The sequence below is a fragment of the Acyrthosiphon pisum genome, chromosome A1, assembly GCF_005508785.2.
Source record: "Acyrthosiphon pisum isolate AL4f chromosome A1, pea_aphid_22Mar2018_4r6ur, whole genome shotgun sequence".
In the NCBI taxonomy this organism is placed as follows: Eukaryota; Metazoa; Arthropoda; class Insecta; order Hemiptera; family Aphididae; genus Acyrthosiphon; species Acyrthosiphon pisum.
The window spans coordinates 145,995,675-146,018,514 of NC_042494.1; the positions used below are offsets into that span (position 1 = coordinate 145,995,675).

General features: G+C 26.6%; 1 protein-coding gene across 2 annotated transcripts in view; it reads left to right on the forward strand.

Annotated features, from left to right (window-relative positions):
- The window catches only part of LOC100167620 (multidrug resistance-associated protein 1), a 27,572-nt gene extending 4,997 nt beyond the window's left edge, over positions 1-22,575 (forward strand). The window contains exons 3-29 of one of the 2 annotated variants that reach the window (XM_008182715.3): positions 791-916; positions 1,152-1,289; positions 1,380-1,502; positions 1,569-1,759; positions 2,544-2,765; positions 2,826-3,003; positions 3,065-3,385; positions 3,445-3,582; positions 3,685-3,831; positions 3,908-3,992; positions 4,072-4,268; positions 4,345-4,521; positions 4,603-4,770; positions 4,846-5,029; positions 5,101-5,194; positions 5,788-5,881; positions 5,967-6,186; positions 17,550-17,767; positions 18,348-18,437; positions 18,496-18,695; positions 18,768-18,894; positions 18,960-19,058; positions 19,122-19,271; positions 19,338-19,496; positions 19,567-19,733; positions 21,800-21,994; positions 22,059-22,575. In XM_008182715.3, the coding sequence (XP_008180937.1) occupies positions 791-916; positions 1,152-1,289; positions 1,380-1,502; positions 1,569-1,759; positions 2,544-2,765; positions 2,826-3,003; positions 3,065-3,385; positions 3,445-3,582; positions 3,685-3,831; positions 3,908-3,992; positions 4,072-4,268; positions 4,345-4,521; positions 4,603-4,770; positions 4,846-5,029; positions 5,101-5,194; positions 5,788-5,881; positions 5,967-6,186; positions 17,550-17,767; positions 18,348-18,437; positions 18,496-18,695; positions 18,768-18,894; positions 18,960-19,058; positions 19,122-19,271; positions 19,338-19,496; positions 19,567-19,733; positions 21,800-21,994; positions 22,059-22,173 (4,323 nt within the window). In that variant the 3' untranslated portion in view covers positions 22,174-22,575. Of the gene's footprint in view, positions 1-790; positions 917-1,151; positions 1,290-1,379; positions 1,503-1,568; positions 1,760-2,543; positions 2,766-2,825; positions 3,004-3,064; positions 3,386-3,444; positions 3,583-3,684; positions 3,832-3,907; positions 3,993-4,071; positions 4,269-4,344; positions 4,522-4,602; positions 4,771-4,845; positions 5,030-5,100; positions 5,195-5,787; positions 5,882-5,966; positions 6,187-8,587; positions 8,809-17,549; positions 17,768-18,347; positions 18,438-18,495; positions 18,696-18,767; positions 18,895-18,959; positions 19,059-19,121; positions 19,272-19,337; positions 19,497-19,566; positions 19,734-21,799; positions 21,995-22,058 lie in introns of both variants that reach the window. The other variant, XM_003243074.4, reaches the window with a different exon arrangement.
- Positions 22,576-22,840: the final 265 nt, after the last annotated feature.

Genomic DNA, 22,840 nt, shown 5'->3' on the forward strand with positions numbered 1-22,840 from the left:
AAAAATTCCTGTTTTTCCTAATTTTTCTTTGTTTTTCCCGGCGCTTTTGAACAACCACTGGGAAATTTAAATTTTGACCTCCCCCAATGCACCAACGATATTCACTTTCTGATCGAACAAGATACTGAAGTTGAAAATCGTAGCATTATTTCGACTACTTATCGTGTACACAGACACAAAAAAAATAAAAAAAAAAAAAAAAATTAAAAAAATTAAAAAAAAAAAAAAAAAATAAAAAAACACACATCATTGTAAAATCAATACATTCATCGTTCCACTCAGAATCTAAAAGGACGTTAGCCTGGGGGGGGGGAGCATATCCCTATCTTATTTTAGTTAGGAAATAAACATTTTTTGAATATTTGTAAATGTTATGTACCTACCTTACCGTATTACTTATATTTTCAACTTTGTCCTTACCCTTGTTTTACATTTCTACGTGTGCTATGAGTGCTATTGAATTTAATATATATAAAACAATAGATCACATTGGTAGTTGTAAATATTTAGTTATTAGATTAGCCACACCTTTTTTATGTTAAAATAATAGTATTGTTGAATTAGGCTTTAGTCCACAAATTATATTTATGATTGATAAGTTTATCAAATTGTTATAATATATTAGGTGATTATATTACTGAAGTCTGAAAGTCTGAAGCTTATATTACTTTGTATTAGGCTAGTAATTTAACTTACAAAATCAAAAGGTTTAAGTCTTTAGTTGTATAATATATTTATGTATCAATAATATTTTAGAAATTTACAATTTTGGTTTTACGTTATCTTATAGGGTGGTGCAGCTATACTATGTCTTCTTTCAATAATCGATTTAGCATATGCAATAATTCAATATTCATCGGGGATGCCTATATATTCTGTGGATTTTTACACACCACTTGTAAAATTAATCACATTTGTAAGTATTCAATTCCAAAATATTTATATATGTTTAAGATCTTTGATCAAACCTATTTTTTTGGTTTATGACAAAACCAATTATTTTTTATAATTACCTATCTTAAGATTGAAATATGACTTAGTTTCATATAAAGAAATTAAATTAACTTTTACACTATTTACTATTTTATTTTTTCTTAGTATCTAAATATGTCAACTTAGTAATAGCATTTTAATTGTCTTTTAATTTACAGGGATTTATAATGGTTTTAATCAGTGCCAATCGTGCAAGAGGATTAAGGTCATCTGGGTTAATATTTTTGTTTTGGTTATCCTTGGCATTTTGTGGGATGATTCAATATCGAACAGAGATCCGACTAGCATTTTCTGATGTAGGATAATATATTATAAATATAAATTTAATGTTTATTAATACACAATAATACTCAAAATACAATTTTTATATTTTTATTTATATTTAGGTACCATTACAAAAATACCAATTTATTAGTTATATGGTGTATTACCCTCTTGTTCTGATACAGTTTATTTTAAACTTTTTTGCCGATGCTGATCCACGACTATCAGATTATCCCCCCGTTGAGGTAAATTTTCAAAAATATTTTTACAATTATTTAAGTTCTTATTTCATAACATTGAATAATTTCTAGAAACCATGTCCTGAGATGAAAGCATCATATCCTTCGCGGATATTATTCACGTGGTTTGACACATTAGCATGGACTGGATATAATCGTCCTTTAGAAACTAAAGATTTGTGGAATATGAATTATGATGATAGTTCACGAGAAGTAGTTCCTATCTTTGATAAACATTGGGAACGTTCATTAATTAAAGCAAAGTGAGTAAACAATGTTATTAAACACTCAACATTATTAAAGTCATATATTATTTTTATCATGTCTGATGCCATAATAATCATAAACTTTTACTTTTAAAAAGTATAAGGGGACTGATCGTGTTAATAAGGGGTAATATTTAGGCAATATGCAATTTTGTTGCCTCTTCCCATGTAATTTGTGTTAGTCGTCAATGGTCATTAATGTGACTGTGATTGTATGCTTGTACCGGGCCATCTACATACGCGCTGCATGGGTGCTTATGTCAACAGCATCACTGACCAAAAACAAAATGTGTTTTTTCTCAAAACTAACATATTAAAAATAATAAAAGCTTGTGAAAATTGGTCATATTCAAAATCGTGTTAAGAAATGGAATTTTGAAAATCCAAGTACTGCGCCTGTAAAAAGTGTTTCTTCATAAGAAAAAAAAAAAAATTATTGAGATCTGATCACTTAACAAGGCGTGAGAGTTCTTCCTGTGAGACATGTTTTTGAGTGAAAAAACAGGTCACGTGCATGTCCCTTAACTATTAAAATTATAATTTTGATACACCCTTATACATGGTTTATGTATTTGATAGTTAAAGATAGGTATGTTACACATTATCTCTAAAAATGTTATTAATAAAAACAATGAATCTAAAGTTTGTTAACTGAATAATGCAAAAAATAATTGAGTAATTGAGAATTGTCCTAAAAATAGTAATATTAATAATTCTAGCCGTACTATGAGTTATGATAATTGTGCTTCTAAAATAAATGGAAAAAAATTATACTTCACAGGTTATTAGATGATGCCAAAGCATCTTATATAAAACATAAATCAGATGGAAGTATTGAAGTATCACCTACTGAATATACAAGAATAACTCGTGGTACTAAAAGTCAAAATGAAGCATCCATTCTTCCTGCTTTATGTAAATCATTTGGTCGTACGTTTATGTTTGGAACATTTCTAAAAATAATAGAAGATTGTTTAGTTTTTGTCAGCCCTCAAGTTCTTAAGTAAGTTATCACTTAAACTATTTATATAGCCAATTACAAATACTCATATATTTTTTTCAGGTATTTGATAGCGTTTGTAGGAAATTCAAATGAACCATTATGGAGAGGATATTTTTATGTTTTCCTTATGATGTTAACAGCAACATTACAGACATTAATATTATCTCAGTATTTTCATCGTATGTATCTTGTTGGTATGCGTGTACGAACTGCACTTACTTCTGCTATATATCGAAAGGTAAAAACATTCATCTAAAGTTAATAAGATAAATATTAAATTAATGAAATTTATTTTTAAGGCTTTGAGAATTTCAAATACAGCTAGAAAAACTTTTACTGTTGGTGAAATAGTTAATTTGATGGCAGTTGATGCTCATAGATTTGTTGATCTGACAACTTATCTGAATATGATTTGGTCTGCTCCATTTCAAATTGCTCTTGCAATATACTTTTTGTGGCAATCACTTGGGCCCAGTGTACTTGCTGGTCTATTTGTAATGATAGTTTTAATCCCAATAAATGGTGTTGTGGCTGCTAAAGCAAGAAATCTTCAGATCAAACAAATGAAAAATAAAGATCAAAGAGTTAAATTAATGAATGAAATTTTGTCGGGAATTAAAGTAATATTATTTTTTACACAATTATAAACAAAATTCAATTTTACATATTTATTTGTCAGGTCTTAAAATTATATGCTTGGGAACCAAGTTTCGAACAAAAAGTATTGGATATACGAGGAAAAGAAATTAAAGTACTTCGTACTGCAGCTTATTTGAATGCGGCTACCTCATTTATTTGGGCTTGTGCACCATTTCTGGTATGAAAATGTTTTATTTTACCTTTTTAATTTAAATTTAAAAAAGTAGAATTTTTCATTATTTATCTGCCACTTAAATAAATTGTATTTTATTATATTTAGGTATCATTAGTAACTTTTGCCGTTTATGTATTATCTGACGATAGCCATGTATTGGATGCTCAAACAGCTTTTGTTTCATTATCATTATTTAATATTTTACGATTCCCATTATCTATGTTACCAATGTTTGTGTCAAATGTAGTTCAAGTAAGTTTTCTGTTTAGCATCGTAATAAGTGTATAAATATCTATTGTTTTCTTTAAATCTTATTAAAATTTTATAGTCAAGTGTATCTGTAAAGAGAATAAATAAGTTTATGAACTCCGAAGAGTTGGATCCAGATTCAGTTACTCATGATTCTGATGAAAGTATGTAACATTTTTTATTTATTTAATATGAAAGATTTTTTATTTTGTTGTAATTTTACTAATTAATTTTGTTTTTTAGAGGATCCTCTTGTTATTGAAAATGGTACATTCACTTGGGGTGAACCAACTGATGCACCAACATTATCAAACATAAATTTACGAGTTTCATCTGGACAATTGGTTGCTGTAGTGGGTACTGTTGGTTCTGGAAAGAGTTCTTTAGTGTCAGCTTTTCTTGGCGAAATGGAAAAGGTTTCTGGTAGAGCTAATACTAAAGTAAGTGAACAATGATTTATTATTTAAATTAATGTAATTTGTATAACTTGAATTTTATTAATACATTCATTTTTAGGGGTCTATAGCATATGTACCACAGCAAGCTTGGATACAGAATACTTCTCTTAAGGATAATATATTATTTGGTCAGACATTAAGTGATAGAGCTTATAATAAGGTCATTGATGCATGTGCATTGAGAGCTGATTTTCAAATGCTTCCAGCAGGCGATGACACAGAAATTGGTGAAAAGGTTATACTTACAATTGCTTATTTTTAAATTTAAAAATTATAATTTGAATAGATGCCTATATCAAATTAATAATTTTTATAGGGAATAAATTTAAGTGGAGGCCAAAAACAAAGAGTAAGTTTGGCAAGAGCAGTTTATAAAGAGAGTGACATCTATTTTTTGGACGATCCATTAAGTGCTGTTGATTCACATGTCGGTAAACATATTTTTGAACACGTTATTGGACCTACAGGATTGTTGCGAAAAAAAGTAACAATATATTATGTTATAGTAAATTAGCTTAATCTTGCTTTCTTAACATGATAAATTATTTTTATTTTAAAGACACGGATTTTGGTAACTCATAGTATTACTTATCTCAGAGAAGTCGATTTAATTGTGGTAATGAAAGATGGTCAAGTATCAGAGTCTGGCACATATAAAGAATTGCTGGACAAAAAAGGAGATTTTGCTGATTTTTTAATATTGCACATGCAAGAACAAAATGAATATAAAGTTGATGAAATAGGTAATATAAATGTAGCTTTGGTAATTGTTAAATTTTCTAGATAGAGTACTTATTGAAATTGATTTGTTTAGAAATTGATAAATTATTAGAAGACGCACCGGCAGATTTAAAAGAAAAATATGTTCGCCAGAGAAGTGAATCCAATTCAAATTCTTCAATGCAAAGGTAATAAAAATCACTATAATTATAAAGTTCCTAATAACTATCTCATACTAGATGATTAATTATAATATTTAGGCCAATATCTATTGATTCTAATAAATTAATTTTTGTTGATATAATAGAATGTAACAAACCCTCCCCCTCCCCCTAAGGTATTAGGCATTAGACTTGTGGAAAAGTATTTTAACTATGATGGCAACTAAAATATCAAATATAATTTTAAAATTTTATAGAATTGCTGAAAACTCAAGAAACAAAATTATACACAGTAAGGAAAACAAAAATTATTGTGTCGTAGCATTTTAATTTTTTGTGATATCATGTATACAAATGTATTTATTGTATTAAAATCTGTTATTTTTGTGTTATTAAATTTGTGTAACTCATTATATTAATGGTATAAAATAAATAAAACACCACGACACAGAAAATATTGTCATGTATATTGTGTATAAATTTGGTTTCTCAACTCTGACTGTAAGCTGAGTGATTCTTTTTTTGCATGTGGCAGTTTTCTCAAACCATTTAAGAGTGTTAGCCTAGTATTGACTATGTTTAATCTGATTTATTATTTAATATTTAATTTTACATTTTAGGCAAAGGTCTATTGATTCTGAAAAAAACATTCCTCTACCTATAATCGAACAGCAAGCTAAATTAATTGAAGTGGAGAAAGCTGAAACAGGCAGTGTATGTGTAGTATATTTTAATATTTTATCAACATTTTAATTTTAAATATTAACTGTAATTTAATTATTTTAATTCTAATTTCAAGGTCAAATGGGAAGTTTATGTACATTATCTGAAGTCAATTGGACCTTTTTTGTGTATATCTACAGTTGTCCTAAGTATTATATTCCAAGGATTTTCTATTTCATCCAATATTTGGCTTTCTGTATGGTCTAATGATGATACTTCTCATGTCCATGGAACAGAAAATATAAGCAAAAGGAATTTATATTTAACTGTTTATGGTCTTCTTGGATTTGGTCAAGGTAAGATAAACAACTTTTTAAGTATAAATCTAACAATTTTATGGAAAATGTATCTTTTACATAGTAAATCCAACATAAGTGAAGTGAGAGCTATATTATGTTTTTATATATAATATAAATATTATATTAATTATTAATGAATTTTCCTTCCAAATCTATTTTAAATATTATTAGAGTCTTTGTAATTATTACTTTAATAAATTTATCTTGACACATGTAACTTATAAGTATAGTGGCTGAATATAGTGACCTCAGAGAGTAGGTCTAGTTTCTAGAAAAGTTAATTATAATTATCTTGTTATCTAAATTATTTTATATAATTAATTTAATTTATGGTGAAACAATTTTAATGATAAATTCACAAGATTGTATCATGTATTGTGACTTATGCACTTAGTGAATATTTGTTATATGTGCTTTACAAATCTTATGGGGAGGTATTTAATTGTAAAGCATGGCTTTTATTTATACTCTCCAAGTACCTCGTGGTTTCCCGTCAGTTGTCACTAAAAGCAGCACTAGTCAAAGGGAAATCAGTAAATATACTAGTCTTATAGGAACATCATAATTGTAAAGTCAAAAAATATATGAAAACTTTGGCGATTATGATGCTTGTCGAGTACATGAGTCATATGCAACTGGCTTAATATTAAATTATTACATATCATTATGATTAACATATAAAATATTGTAGACTTGGGTATTGTTAACATTTTTTTTGTCACTTCCCATTGATGATTGACTTTTATTTCCATGTAAAATGATAGTTGATATTTGTTACACATATTATGTTCCTATAAATGTTGGTAATATTTAAAATGATTGGATATTTATTTAATTAAAATGTAGGTATTAAATCTTAAAAAGCAGTGATGACATTTTCCGATTGATAGTTGCCGAACAATTTTTTTGAATCTCAATATTCAATTTAAACTGGATCACAATTTCAAAGATTCAACTAAAATTATAAAATACTTTGTACAATTAAAATCAAATTTGGAAGAAAATAACTGTTTAAAAAAAAAAAAATATGTTGAGCTATCCAAATAAATTAAATTAAATTGTAATAATATTCCATATATTATATTGATGGAGCACAGGTAAAATGGAATAAGTAAATTTTGGCTATTTTTTTGACATAAACAAATTATCTTCTATCTTCTATCCGTGAATTTATCTAAAATTTGTGATACTTGACATCAGTTTCTATGGTAATGTAATTGTTACTATTACACAAGTTTAGATTTCTTGCCAAGTCATTCTCTTCATATTTTTTAAAATATTTTGAATTTTCACTTATTAACATTTGACTCTATAAATGTGAAAATGTTTTATACATTTTTGTATCTAATTATGCTTTATCAGATAAAATAAATGGAAAAAGTTGTTTGCGGGATCTTAGTAAACATATTAAGATGTTAAAATATCAAATCCGTTTTCAATGACAAAATTCATAAAATGTTTAATTTTAATACCTAAGGCATGAAAATGTAATATTAGATTCTTCGTAAGTTTAACTCTTCTGCAACTAAAAAATTATTATATAGTAAAGCAGCAAATTGCTCACTATATATTTCGGGCTCTTGCAATTTTTTAATCATCTGGATTGATTGTGTTTAAGGGGTATGAATACCAACCGGTTTTAGGGAGTTCAAAATAGGCAATTTTCTATTTGTGTGCATGCGGGTCGTGTAAATGTGTGCGTAGTAAGTGATCATTGATGTGAGTGGCACTGACTGTGAACAAAAAAAATAGCGGAGCGCACATGTCAGTAACGCAGCACTTTACCCACTAATTACAAATGTGAATTTTAGTGAAACACTGAAACTTAGTTTCGTATTTCCAATAATATAGCTTACTGAGTGACATAGTATGAACACCTATTATACAAATTGAAGGGAAGAAGTTTCTATGCTTGTATAGGAGTTGATTTTCGATATTTTATTTTCAATGTCCAATATTTAGCTCAAAGACTTATAAACAATATTATTGGAAATACAAAAATACATTTTCATAGAATTGTTCAATACTGTTCATACCCCTTACGGAATGTTTTGTTACAATTATATGTAATACATAATAGTTCAAATTAATAACTTTGATTTTTATAGTGAAGTAAACAATTTTATATTGTATACAAAATATATTCTGTTTTTAGTTAATTTTCTTATTTTTATTTTAGAACTGATTTATTGTGTTAAGTTTGGTTTGTAGATTAAATAATTGTCCATTTCACTATTAAAATCTTTATAAGTTATTCAATATGAATATTTAATGTTTTTATAAATACACAAATACATACATTTGTTAAAGAAGCTATCAACCCAAAACAATTATGTTGCTTAATTTTGAATTAATCTGTTATATTTTAGTTTATTTAAAATTTTTTGATTTGGTGTAGTTGTATCGACGGTGACAGCGGCAATAGCTTTATCGTTAGGCACAGTAGTAGCTGCTGAAAAATTATATGAATTGATCAATGCACGGATTTTCAAGAATCCATTGAGCCTGTTTGATACAACACCTATTGGTCGTATATTGAACAGAGTATCTAAGGACATTGATACTATTGATAATGTATTGCCGTTCATATTAAGATCAACCATCCAAACTGTATTTTCGGTAAATTCGAATTAAAATATAAGTTTTTTGTACATAGTATATACTTTAGCTTGGTGTGTCCAATACTTTTCTACATTTTGCACATTATACATTATTTTTTACGTATTTATTATAACCAGCACTAGGATTTTATTTCTAGTTTATTATAGAACTTATTTAAAAATAGAAAGATTAGAATTTATCTATTGAATTCCCTAAAATCCCTCCACATTCGTTTCTAAAGTTTAGAATATTTTAAATAGTGTTTCTATCTAAATAAAGCAGGGATGGAAAACGTTTTTAAAAAACGTTATTAAACGGAAAAAAACAATTAATAAAACAAAAACAAAATAAACAAAAAAACAAAAACAATTAATAAAACAAAAACAAAAAAAAAACTGAAAAACGATAACAAAAAATCCCAAAAACCGAAAAAAAATTTAATAACGAAATCAAAAACGAGAACAAATTATAGTATTATACATAATAATATTTTTACCAGGAAAAAAAAAATTTCACTTAAGTCTTTACTTTTTAATTTACCAATAATGCACTTTTAAAATTTAAAAACATTTTAATTTGATATCAGAAATTTTTAATTTTTATATAAATTATAATTTTGATTTAGAATTTAAATATTAAGAATAGTTAATTTTAATTTTTAACTTTTAAGTGCATTTCTATATTGCGCGTTACTATTATAAAAAAAATAAAAACAATATTATCAAAAACGTTATTTGGAAACAATAGGAAAATAACGTTTTTAAAAACGTTAATCTAAAACAATATAGAAAATAACATTTTTAAAAACGTTAATCAAAAACAATATAGAAAATAAAGTTTTTAAAAACATTAATCAAAAACGTTTAAAAACGAAAACGAAAAAATTAAAAACGTTTTCCATCCCTGAAATAAAGATAATTTTTTTAATCAGCGGCTTGCATTAAAGCCGAAAATACAATTTTAAATGCAACAAAATTTAGTAAAATACATTTTATATTATTCTATGCTCTACGAAAAACATTTTAATTGATAATTTTCATTTTTTTGTTAGTTAAAATGATAATAATTTATATTCATACATATAAAAACTTAGTTCTGGTTGAAAATTAATTTTTAATTATTGTATATATTGTGTGAATGTAGTTTGATAAGCATATTTTATCACATTATGTCACACCTGCATGTGTTGTCTCCGTTTTACAAATATACAACATAGCAAAAACTATTTTGCGCGGGACAACTTTCTGTGTTTGTACTAGTGGCTCCAAAATTTCTGAACATGTGGGTTAGAAAATTATCTATGCAACAGTGTGCCTATTTTTATTTAACATAAATACAATAAAAGTTATTTTCTTATAAACATTTAGTTTTTTGGTTTTTTTTTTCATTTGCTTATAAAAAATGATCAGGTAGTGCAATTATAAAAAAGCACGCTGTTACACAGACATAATGTTGTGAAAATTTGGTAGTTCTACAGCAAATATGGTAAGAGAAAAGTTATCCCGCTCAAAATAGTTTTTGTTATGTTGTACATATTTTGTAAGATGGAGACAACACAGGCGGGTGGGACATTCTTTTAAACTAGATAAGCTTTTCATTTTAGAGTTTTAGTTCAAGCTTAACTGTAGTTTTTCATAAATATTTTTGCTTTAGTTGCATTGCTTTTTAAATGTATCAATTATAACATAACTATTATAGGCATAATTTGAACTTTTTCAATTGGTTGTTAAATTTTTGGAAATAATCTAATTAGTTATTATTGTTACAGTTAAATATTTAAAACCAATGTTGGCAAACAAAATGTTTAAATTATGGTTTCTGATAGTTGAAATAAATATTCAATATCTCAGTGTATAGTTGATTAGTCAGTTATATCTGGAATTTATTTGTTTATCTGTTTATCATAATATTTGTAAATGTTCTGCTATTTTTTTTTTTTTTTTTATTAAATTACGTTATGCACATGCACAGTAAAAGTTATTATTTTTAAATTTAATTTTTCATTACCAATTATTTTTTATACATTTTAGTTGTTGAACCAGCTTCCTAAGTTTAAATTTGGCATTTTAAATTTTAGATATTATTTGCATGTGCAATGTGAAATTATTTCCATTAATAAGTCATTAAGTCATTTTTAATCTGGGTTTTCTTCCTATATATATAAATATATTTAAAATACATTATTCTATAACACAAGATCTTTATTATCTAATAAACTATTAACAAACAAAATATTACCTTATAATAATATATTTTCATATTCAATTGTTATTTATAATCATCAGCCTTATAATAATTAACCAATAGCGTATATACGAGAACACTAGTATCATGATAAACAGAAAAATCTTGGATAAACAACTCTATGCTGAGATATTAGGTTCCAAGTTTTTTCTTATCTTAATTTTGAATTACCATTGTTTAAAACAAATAACAAAAATTAAATTAGGTGGATGTATAACATTATTACACCATTTTTCTGTTGTGAAAACTAATTGATTGGTTAAAGGAAACAAAATATGCTACTTAAACAAGAAACTCAAATTGTGCTTATGTATGAGTATATTAATTAAAAATACTATTTAAAACATCAATTACTTGTGGTTTATTGGTTTATTTCATTGTTTTAAAAATGTAAACATTAAAACCTCTTTTACGCTGTTGGATTTTAATAATTAAAGCTATTATTTCATTACATGTATAACTGCCATTTACTGTGTTGTGTATTACTATAATATTTAACGTATTGTGGGAATTTGTATATTAGGCAAAAACAATTTCCCTGCTTATTAATATTTACTTATTTATATTTAGTATTTTTGGATTTTTAGTAGAGCAAAGAATACTGTATTGGTTTAAAAATAAATGTTTGTTGTGTTTTGGAGCATAAGATTTTGTCCCAACAGTTTTTTGACAAAATATATTTATTTTTTGTACCTCATTCAATAAGGAATAACTGATAAAATAATTGTGTTAGTATTTTTGCTATACGTGTTATAATTTTCAAAATATTTTGAATCTTTTTGAATTATGAAAAAAAAGTTAGCTTAATGCACAATAATTTCTTATGAGCATTTGAAGTGTCTTAAGTTTAGATGATTAAAGTTTTTTTAAATTTCATTCAGAATATTAATAATAATTAATATATTTTTATTATCAATTATTGTAGAAATATGAAACACTCCGCTCTTCCTTAAATTATTAATTTCTATTATCAATGAAATTTGCAAAATATTTAGTTAAATTTTAAACTATTTTTAGAAATTTGAAAATTTTTTGTGTTGATAAAAATTCTAAAAATATCATGCCTTTAGCTTAGTTAAATAGCTTGAAAATATAATACAAGATCCCACATAAGTTGCTTTTATAGTAATTTAAAATACACGTGCTCAATTATTTTTTATTAGCAATTAAAGTAAAAAATTTGTCAAAATTATATGTATACAAATTATTTTGGTTTGAAAAGTACTGAAACGTAAGAATCTAAAAAATATGTTCTCACAATTTTTTTTTGTATATTTATTCAAATTGGTATAACATTTGATATTTAAACAAAGAATAACAATTTTAGTTATATTTTTGTAATTCAACAATATTTGTGGGTACTTAAAACTTTTATGTACATCACTTTATTTTATTATACACAATGACATTTTCAAAATATTTAGTTTAATTTATTTTTTGCCATTGCCAATTATGTTCATTTTATACTATAACATACCATACTATATTATGGGTTCTGTATCATCGATAGTAAAATAAATTACTACAATAGCAATACAAATATATGCTTGGTAATGAAGGCTAAAGTATAAATCTTTGCTCACAGTTGGTTTTTGTGTATACTAATTTGTCATTGAATTCAAATTTAACACATCTATTACAAAAATTACTAGGTACTCAAACTCCTACTGTAAACCAGAGCTGTTACTAACGTTATAACTTTTAACAAATTTGGATATTTGAACAAAAAATATTGATTTTAGCTATTTTATTGTAATTAATAAATATATTCTTTGTAGGGACTTGAAAAATTTTGTCATTGTGTGTATAGTGTATCTATTATTATTCACCAATTCTATACACAATAAAATTTTTAAAACTAATTATAAAGCTATCACTTTTTAAATACAACAAACGTCTTCACACTATTCGATGGTACATTGGTGATTGGCTTATAAGTTAATAATAATAATTATATGATATAATATTATAATAATAAAATATTTGCAATTTTTTTTTGGCAAAAGTTAGCCAACTTACAGTATTACTAATAAATAGTGCTCGGATTTTGTAGCAAAATAAATCTTTAAAAAAGCATTTTAAGTAGCCAAAAAAAGCATTTATTAATTTAGTTTTAAAAAAGCAAATTTCAATTACACATAAAATTAAATATTAAAAAAGGAATTTACAACCATATATTTAGTCAAGTTACTTTCATTAAAACTCATATTAAACATATAAAACGTTATATTTTTTATCCAAATTTATTTTGACTTTTTTACACAATTTTGACACAATTTACAAAATATAATATTTCCATCAGTCATAAGCACATTTTCACCGAATTCTCTTACAATTTTTTTAATTTTAAATTTAAATTTTTAACTTTTGGCATTTTGACGATGAGAGAAATTATTTAGAACACTACGTTTATACCTCACTGATTGTCGATTGATATTTACCGGCCAACTAAAGTATTAGAACGTGCTATAAAAATACGTAGGTATAATTCAGATAATTTTCCCTTTCCTTGGTCGTAAACACAACTATAGATAATTGTAGATAAAACTATTTCGGCACAATAACGACAGTTATTTTATCAGTCATATATTTAATACTGGTTTTTTCACTGATTTTATAATTTCTGGTAATAAGACGTCTAATAGTCCAAGACGTATAATATACATAGAGATAAGCTAAGTTTTCAAGAAAAATATGTAAAAATCAAGAAAAAATAACCAAATAAGGGAAAAAGCAATAAAAAGCAGATTTTGTGGAAAAAAGCAAAAAAAAGTTTACTTCATTCAAATCAGAACGATTCAAAACGTATTTATGTATAGGAATGATCTTTTTATCACACTTCCCTCAAAAGAAGTATTTGCTACAAAATCCGAGCCCTACTAATAAATAATAATATATATCCTTTGAAATAGAGATTAACACCACGCTTCCGCTCTAAGTTTTTCGATCAAATGATTTATCATTGAGTTCAAATTTAACACATCCATTACAGTGCCCCATCAATAATTGAGTTACTATTAAAATGTATTATACAGCAGAGTTCCTAGATTTTTCAACTTTCAAGTTTAAAATTTAATTTTAGGATTGTCCGTACCAAATATATAAAAAACTTTCTGTGTAATGATTACCATCATTCCTAATACATCTAAACATAAAATTAATTTTTATAAACATTTACTATTTAATTAACTATGAGGATTTTATTTCTTTTGACATTTTTAATTCTGAGTATTTTGAATTGTTCATACCAAGTTACATTATTAAATACATTTACAATTACATTAAATTTACATATCATATTATTAAGTACAATTCCTTCTAGGTTAGATTGCACTTAAATGCTTAATAAGAAGGCTAAAAAGTTGTTAATTACTTATGAGTATTTATATCTTATACTTTGGCTTTAGCTTTTATACTTGAACAATTTAGTTATTGTAATTGCTATGAAGATTATTTGAACTGCTTTAAAACTTAATTTTGATTTGGGATTTCCATTTTTATATTTTCTTTTGCTTTTATTAATACATTTTACCTACAATTTTGCAGTTTTAACCGTAGTACTTGGCACCACCACATTATATGTCGGTTGTCTAATAGCTTCTCGGGTTTTGCATGACAGCATGCTTAAGAATATAATGCACGCCAAAATGAGCTTCTTTAATGTTACGCCCAGTGGGCGAATATTAAATAGAGTTGCAAAAGATGTTGACATTATTGACATAACATTGCCTCCAATATTGCTGTCATGGAATAGATGTCTGATCATGGTAAGTGCATAGGATAATATCTATCATTTGCCACTAGTACATGGTTTGAGTTATAATAAACTTAGTACAACAGAAATGCATTATTCTTGACTAAAATAAAGTTAAATTAAGTTTGTTAGTTTTGTTTAAGATATTTATTTTTCTGTAAATATCCATTTTGTAAATTGTGTATACAATCTTCTACAATCTGATAAATTTTAATTTTGATGCATGGTTAAAATTGTTTTGAATGTATTTTTAAATTCTATTCTTAAGATAAATGTATATCACTAATTTTATTTGTTTTGTTCAAAGTGGAAGGTTATTTCTATAAAATTAATGCTTAAATTTGCTTTATATGTGGATAATATTAACAGATTTGAAATGTAGTTCTAAATATCAATATCAAGATGTAAATATCTTATCGTCCATGATTGATTTCTGTTTAAAATGGATACCTATATGCCTGCATTTGAAATTTAGTATTTGTTTTGATTATAATATTTATGTAATATATAATATTATATTCAGTGTATCCGGGTATTGAATGTACCACTTAATATCTTGGTCAGGCAACCTTGAATTTGAAAGGTGTTTTTTAGGATAGGTAAGGAACTATCAAAATATAATTTATTGGAAAATGTTCCCATTGTAACTCATTTAGCACACACATGCACAGTTCAACTTGCTTTGTTTTAAATTACAATTTTTATTTAGACACTGGATTCAGATAGAACAATTTTTTTTTTTAATTCGATTTTGAAAATTATTTTCTAAACCTAAAATTAACATAGTTACAGTTATTTCAAATCTTATTAACTTACAGTTTAAGTAAGTAAACGACAAAATTCAAAATGTACAACTTATCATTTAGGATGTAATATCCTAACTACCTACCTTGTTGTACTTCGCGCCTTACGCTATATAGATGCCAAAAATTAAAAATCTTCTCTTTGGAAACTTTGATGTTACATACCTCACAACATTTAAATATGATACTCAATGATAAAATTAAAATCTCAAATTATTATAATTTGTTTTAAGATAGTTAACATCTATCATATTATATTGTACTAAAAGGTATTTGAAATTATTGCACATATATGATGCAGCTTAAAATTGTTGAACAATTGCAGAGAACAACATTTTTTGAAACAAAAATGATTGAAACAAATGGTAGTTCTTTAGCTATCCCATAAAATGCCATTTAAATTCATGGTCGTCCAACTGAAATGTAGTGGTACATTCAAGACCGCCAAACTGTACAGAATGTATATTCTACATATTATATTATTTATGCTTATCACTTTTTTTTATTTTTAATTAAGACAACTTTGTCACTAGCCCGTTACTGTGGGGGAAGAGACGGAGGGTGCGGTTAGTTTGGACACGCGTATGTGTAGCAAAGGGTTTGTCACTAAAAACCTGGGTGATCACCCATCTGGGAACTATGACTCTAGCCGGTGCTAACTCAGAACATATTTTGTGACTGAATGCAAACACCCATGCCACACCAAGCCATATTCATGATTTATGTATCCAAAAAAAGTTTGGTGTTACATATATTTGATCCTTACTGTACAGCATAATAATAACTACTTTGAAATAGCTTTAAATATATTATGTCAAACAATAATTAGTATCCAAATATTACCAAACTAAAAAATTTAAATTGTTAATTAATACCTACAGTCAAATTTTGATAAGTCAATAATCTCAATAAAATTAATAAATTCCTCAAATAAATTCCTTGTCCTTTGAGTATTTGTGTTTGAGATATACAATTTGAAAAATACATAAGTAAAATTTATATTTATTCCCCTTGAGATTCGAGTTATTGTGACTACTGTATAATGTTTAATAATACCCAAGTATGTATAGAATAATTATAGTAGGTATAATAATTAAAAAAATACCAAATCGATTAAAAAATTATATTTTTAGTTTATTTTGATATTTCGTGAACAAATAAATATCTAAAATAGTGTTATGTATAATTTTTTATTTATTGAAATTAAATAAATTGTTTTAAATCAATTTACATATTATGATAATTATCAATCATTAGCAGAGTTACAGAATATACTGTGTTATTACATAACTACCTATTGTGTAATTTTTGTGTAAATTTTTCAAAATAACTTAAAAATGAATTAGATATATTATTTATTTTCAAACATACAATCTGTAGTGTTTTCTCAAGATATACTAAAATAAATTGTATTAGCGTATATGAATATCAGATTTTTTATGGTAATGCCTTGGTTAAAATAGTTTTAAATAATTGAGAAGTTCCTAAATCATAGCCATCTATGAAATTGCAAGAACTCGTTGTATTCAAATATTGCACTGGTCAACAAAAAAGATAGTCCTAGACCTTTTTAGATTTTCTTTTTAGAAGATGCAGACTTTATAGAAATATACATTTTTAAATATAATTATTATGTATATTCATAAAAGAAAAATATATTGGTATATGTTATATTGTGATATTTTAATTAGGTTAGAGCTTAAGTTAGCTATTTATCTTAACCCAATCACATTCCCTGCTCAATTCGAATCGCATCGCATGTATTTGAACAACATTGTAACAAGATACAAATAAGGAAATCATTTGTGTATTGGTATTAATTAAATATTCATGAGGTGTAGGACCTTGGATAGTTTTTAGCTCTTGAAATTTTGTATTATCGAGATAATATTATCCTATGGTTTCAAGGGTATTACCGCGTCCCAATAGAAATGATAGATTTTTCTCGATATTTACAGGGTTATTTGAATTTTTGGCTGACCTATGTTTGTGTTTGGGCGCATGGATGGCGTCTGTCTTTTTGCATAATTACATGGCAGCAAATGTTTTTCGAAATCCAATGAAATTTTTTGATGCTACTCCAACTGGTCGAATTTTGTCCCGTTTCTCAGCAGACGTTGAAGTTGTTGATACACTTTCTCAACAGCTATCTGATACAGTTTATTGTTTCATGGATGTACGTGTCATTTTTTTTTTATTGTATAATTTTTGCGACTACAATATTGATTTATTAATTGCTTTGTAAAAAATTTGTATCTATTATAGGCTTATAGCATTGATGATTTAATACTAATTTACCTTGATATATGCATTGCTCATGGATAATGCATTTCGTTGTGAACTATGAGTGTTATAGTACTTATTTGTTTACTATTTTATGGTTTATGGGTTTGCTGTAAATAACAAACACTATCTTCCTTAGTATTCCAATATTTTGATTGTTATACTCTAATTAAAAAAAAAAAAATATTTGAACTTAAAATAAATTAAATTTATGTAAAGCAAACCTATCAAACATGAAATTATGATATTAAGAACTAAGTGGTGGTGTAAGATCTTATACAATTTTAAAAAATATCAGAAAATTTTTTTTTGAATTAAAAATATATAATGTCTTCATTCTTCCTTTGCTTTGCTTTTTCACATCATACTAAACTCTAAAGTGCTTGTATATGTATTGCTAACTCGCTAAAAAAAAAATAGCTTATACAATTTGAAAACTAAAAAATATATTAATTATATTATCCATTTAATAGGTTGTTGGTACTTTGGTCGTAATCAGTTACAGTACTCCCGTGTTCACAGCTGTGATAATTCCTATTGGTATTCTTTATTACTTCATACAGGTAATTATACTTTTAATTTATGAATATAATTTTTATTTAAATTTCATTTTTATTACAGAGATTTTATGTTGCAACATCACGTCAGCTTAAAAGACTTGAATCTGTATCTCGTTCACCAATTTATTCACATTTTAGTGAAACAGTTACAGGGGCATCATCAATTCGTGCTTATGGTGCAGAATCCAAATTTATAATTCAATCCGAACAAAAAGTAGATTTTAATCAAACTTGTTACTATCCAAGTACAGTGGCTAATAGGTACAACTAATTTCGATAGATATGTGTTATAAATATATAATAATATATTAATTGATTTTTATTTTATCTTAGATGGCTAGCTGTAAGGTTAGAAACAATTGGTAATTTTATTATTTTCTTCTCGTCGGTGTTCTCAGTATTGGGAAGAGATACATTAAGTCCAGGTATTGTTGGTTTGTCTGTCAGTTATGCTCTACAGGTATGCAATACATTTTATTTAAAATAGAGGATAAGCTTCCTTAAATATAATTTTGTCTTATTAAGATCACACAAACGCTAAATTGGTTGGTTAGAATGACTTCTGAAGTTGAAACTAATATTGTAGCTGTTGAACGTATTAAAGAATATGGAGAAACACCTCAAGTAATATAATAAATACAATTTATTTATGTGATCATTTACAAATAATTTTTTTTTACTTTTTAGGAAGCACCATGGGATGTACCATCAAATTTGCCAGCCAAAGATTGGCCAACAAGTGGAGAAGTTCAATTTAAAAATCTTAAAGTTCGTTATCGTGAAGGCTTAGATTTGGCTTTGAAAGGCCTAGATATTTTAGTAGAAGGGGGCCAAAAGGTATTTATCTAAATACAAAATATGTAGGCACCAATTAAATTTTGTTACTACTTGAAAAAAATGTAGGTAGGTATTGTTGGTCGTACCGGAGCTGGAAAATCTTCTTTGACTCTTAGTTTGTTCCGTATTGTTGAAGCTGCGGAAGGATCAATTCTTGTTGATGGTGTTGACATATCTAATATTGGTTTGCATACGTTACGTAGCCGTCTCACAATTATTCCACAGGTAACCATATAGATTTAATCTATTGATTGAAATAAAAAAAAAAACTAAGCTGTGTATTTATTATTGATAGGATCCAGTATTATTTTCTGGTACATTAAGAATGAATTTAGATCCGACTAATAGTAATACAGATGAGCAGCTTTGGAACGCCTTAAAACTAGCCCATTTAAAAGCACATGTCAAAGGGCTAATAGGTGGTTTGGATTATGAAGTGTCTGAAGGAGGAGACAATCTTAGGTATTTATTAAATATGACTGTGCTTAAAGGAAGTCATCCATTCCACTTACTTTTAGGGGCTGAAGTTTTAAATTTATTTAAATATAGTTTTAATAATAATGCAATTTACAAGATGCCACTGCAAGTATCACTGCTAGAACTGTTATTTTGTGGCATAACTTCAAACGTATAAATAATAATAGTTTCGCTTCATCTAACACAACTTGCTTATTCATAATATGACCAATTGTTTTTAGTAAATATAAGAGAATTAACTCTGTATACTCTTACATATGTTAATTTAATATTTATTATTACTGTACAGGTTGCAGTCTAACAAAATAATGAGTGCATAATATATCAATTGTATGTACTAATTTATCTAATAACTTAAAAATGAAATAACAATTGATGCTTGAACCATATCAAGGAAAAAAAAATATAATACATTACCACAAAAGTTCTCTTCTATATTTTGCTATAAAAGTTTGGTCATTTTATTTATTATTAACACATACTGGGTAATAAAGCTGTTCTATTAACAAAATATAATACAATTTATAAACCTATCCCAAGTTGGAAAGACATGTGATCATGAAAATGTATTTTGAAAATTCTAAAAATAATATTATGTGTGTTATATTCTCACATACATCATACTAATGAATTATTTCACCATACCAACTGATAGGGAAGTGTAACCAAAGTTTTCAAATTTCAGATAGACTGGGATTCCAGGTGGGCCCTAGGGGTCATGGTCCCGCACCCCAAGCCTGCGTTAAAAAAAAAATTGTTTACTGTTGAAAACAAAATTACAAAAAACAAAACATACTATAGACACATACAAGTATGTAATTAGGCCAGTAGGGTTATGTAAACTATTTATACTTTGAAGCATTAAACTATAGTAATATAAAATATACTATGTTTTGATATTATTGTTCAAAAACATTAATTTCCCACATTTCTGTACAAGCTATAGAAATATCATGACAAAATAATGTGTATTCCAAATCCATTTCATGGTTATAGACCAGTGATGAATAAACTCGAACTCTTGTCTCTAGCAGATGAGAAGAGTTGAAACTAATTTGGTGTTTTTGCACAAACTAATTGATGGACGCGTTGATGCTCCCTCTCTTCTTTCTCTAATACATTTTAAAGTTCCTCCTTCTCACTCAACTAGGTCTAATTCTTCCTTTGTTGTTCCATTCCACAACACCAACTAGGTAGAAATAATCCCATTCCCTGTATAATGCGCATTGGTAATGAAGCACCTAAGCTTCTCTTAAAATATTTTTATTAATAATAGTACTGAAATCTGTTTATTACTATTTTTTATAATTTCCATTTGTTTTTTTGATCCATTCTATTGTTTATTTACTTTAATAATCATGTTATATTATTAATTTTTTTTTTTTATTTCTAATAATTGTATTGTACTATTGGATTCCAAGCCTGTCCATAAATAAATAAATAAATAAATAGATAAATAAAATAGATAGGTATTAACACAGGTGTAATAGTTTTTTTTTTAGTATGCATATCTCCTTTACCTTTAGCCATGTTATAGTTCTCCATTTCTGGTTGGTTAGTTTTTTTCTATGTTATATATCATGTATGTATACAATTGATAGCCAATAAGAAGTGAAGAACTCTATGGTATAGATGAAGTAAGGGGTAAGAGGTAAGGAAGAAGTAATTTGTATAAAAAATCTGTGGTGATACCTATCCAATTTGTCATTGGGAATACTAAGCACCTTAATTAAATTCTAAGAATATTCTCTTGACAAGAATTATTTTAATCTTATTCTATAAATATTGTTAGTCAGTCGGGTCGTTGCCTAATGCCCACCGTCTAGGCTACTGTCACTACAGTAAAAATGTTTTCTGAAAATTATGATTTAGCCCTACATCCGCAAACAAGTCTCTGGAGCTGCCCCTCTGGGGGTCTATCTAAAATTTGTAAGACTTAGGTTACACTTTTTATCAGTTGATATGAGGAAATTGTCAATATTAAGTATTGACAATAGGTGAACTATTAAACTATTAACTATTCACTATTAACATTAATTGTTGTATTTCAGTGTGGGCCAAAGGCAATTGGTGTGTTTGGCTAGAGCATTGTTAAGAAAGACAAAATTATTAGTGTTGGATGAAGCAACAGCGGCAATAGATTTGGAAACAGATGATCTAATACAAACAACCATACGATCAGAATTCAAAGACTGCACAGTATTGACAATAGCTCATCGTCTAAACACAATCATGGATTCTGACAAGTAAGCTATACAATGTTATATAGGATTTGTTGGCTAAATTATTAATGTGTGTTTTCTTCCACAGGGTAATAGTTTTGGATAATGGTTTCATGGTCGAATACGACTCACCTGCTAATTTACTGCAAGAAAAATCATCAGTTTTCTACTTGATGGCAAAGGATGCAGGTCTAGTTCAATAAATGTGTTCAACCTATATTATAATGAATCTCATGTGCCGTATCAGCCTGAATAAGTTTGTTCATTTTGCGGTTAAATATTCATGATTTTGTTTTTATAATTTTTTGTCACAGATTGATAATCAAACTATTACATAGTATACTTATAACAGTAAGATGATGTTTTATGAATTAATTTTTTATTTTAAGTTTTGTTTTTAATATTAAGCCGTCCGTGTTATATCAAATACTTGCCATTTGATTAGGGTATTTCAATGTTAATTTTTATATCTATGTACACAAGTGGCATACATACATATGTTACTGTTATAAATTGTTCAGTGTATATTTTATTCAAAATAACAGTGATTTTTTTCTATAAACAAACATATTATCAAATTAAATATATGTAAATGTATATTTTTACACACTGTCCATTATTTTATTTTTATTTGTGTTTAAAAGAGTCCAGTTTCATGAGATATGCCTATGAGCATTGTAAGCACAATGTCTTATATTTTTAGCTGTTAAACCATGAAGATTCTTGCTTAATGTAACTTGGAATTGAAATAGAAATTAAAAAATATTATTTTAATTAAATTCAATCAAAGTGTTAACAGTCAACCAGCGGTGCCTAAATATTAAAATTGAGAAAGAGGTAACTTATATGAAATTCATAATCATGTGTCTC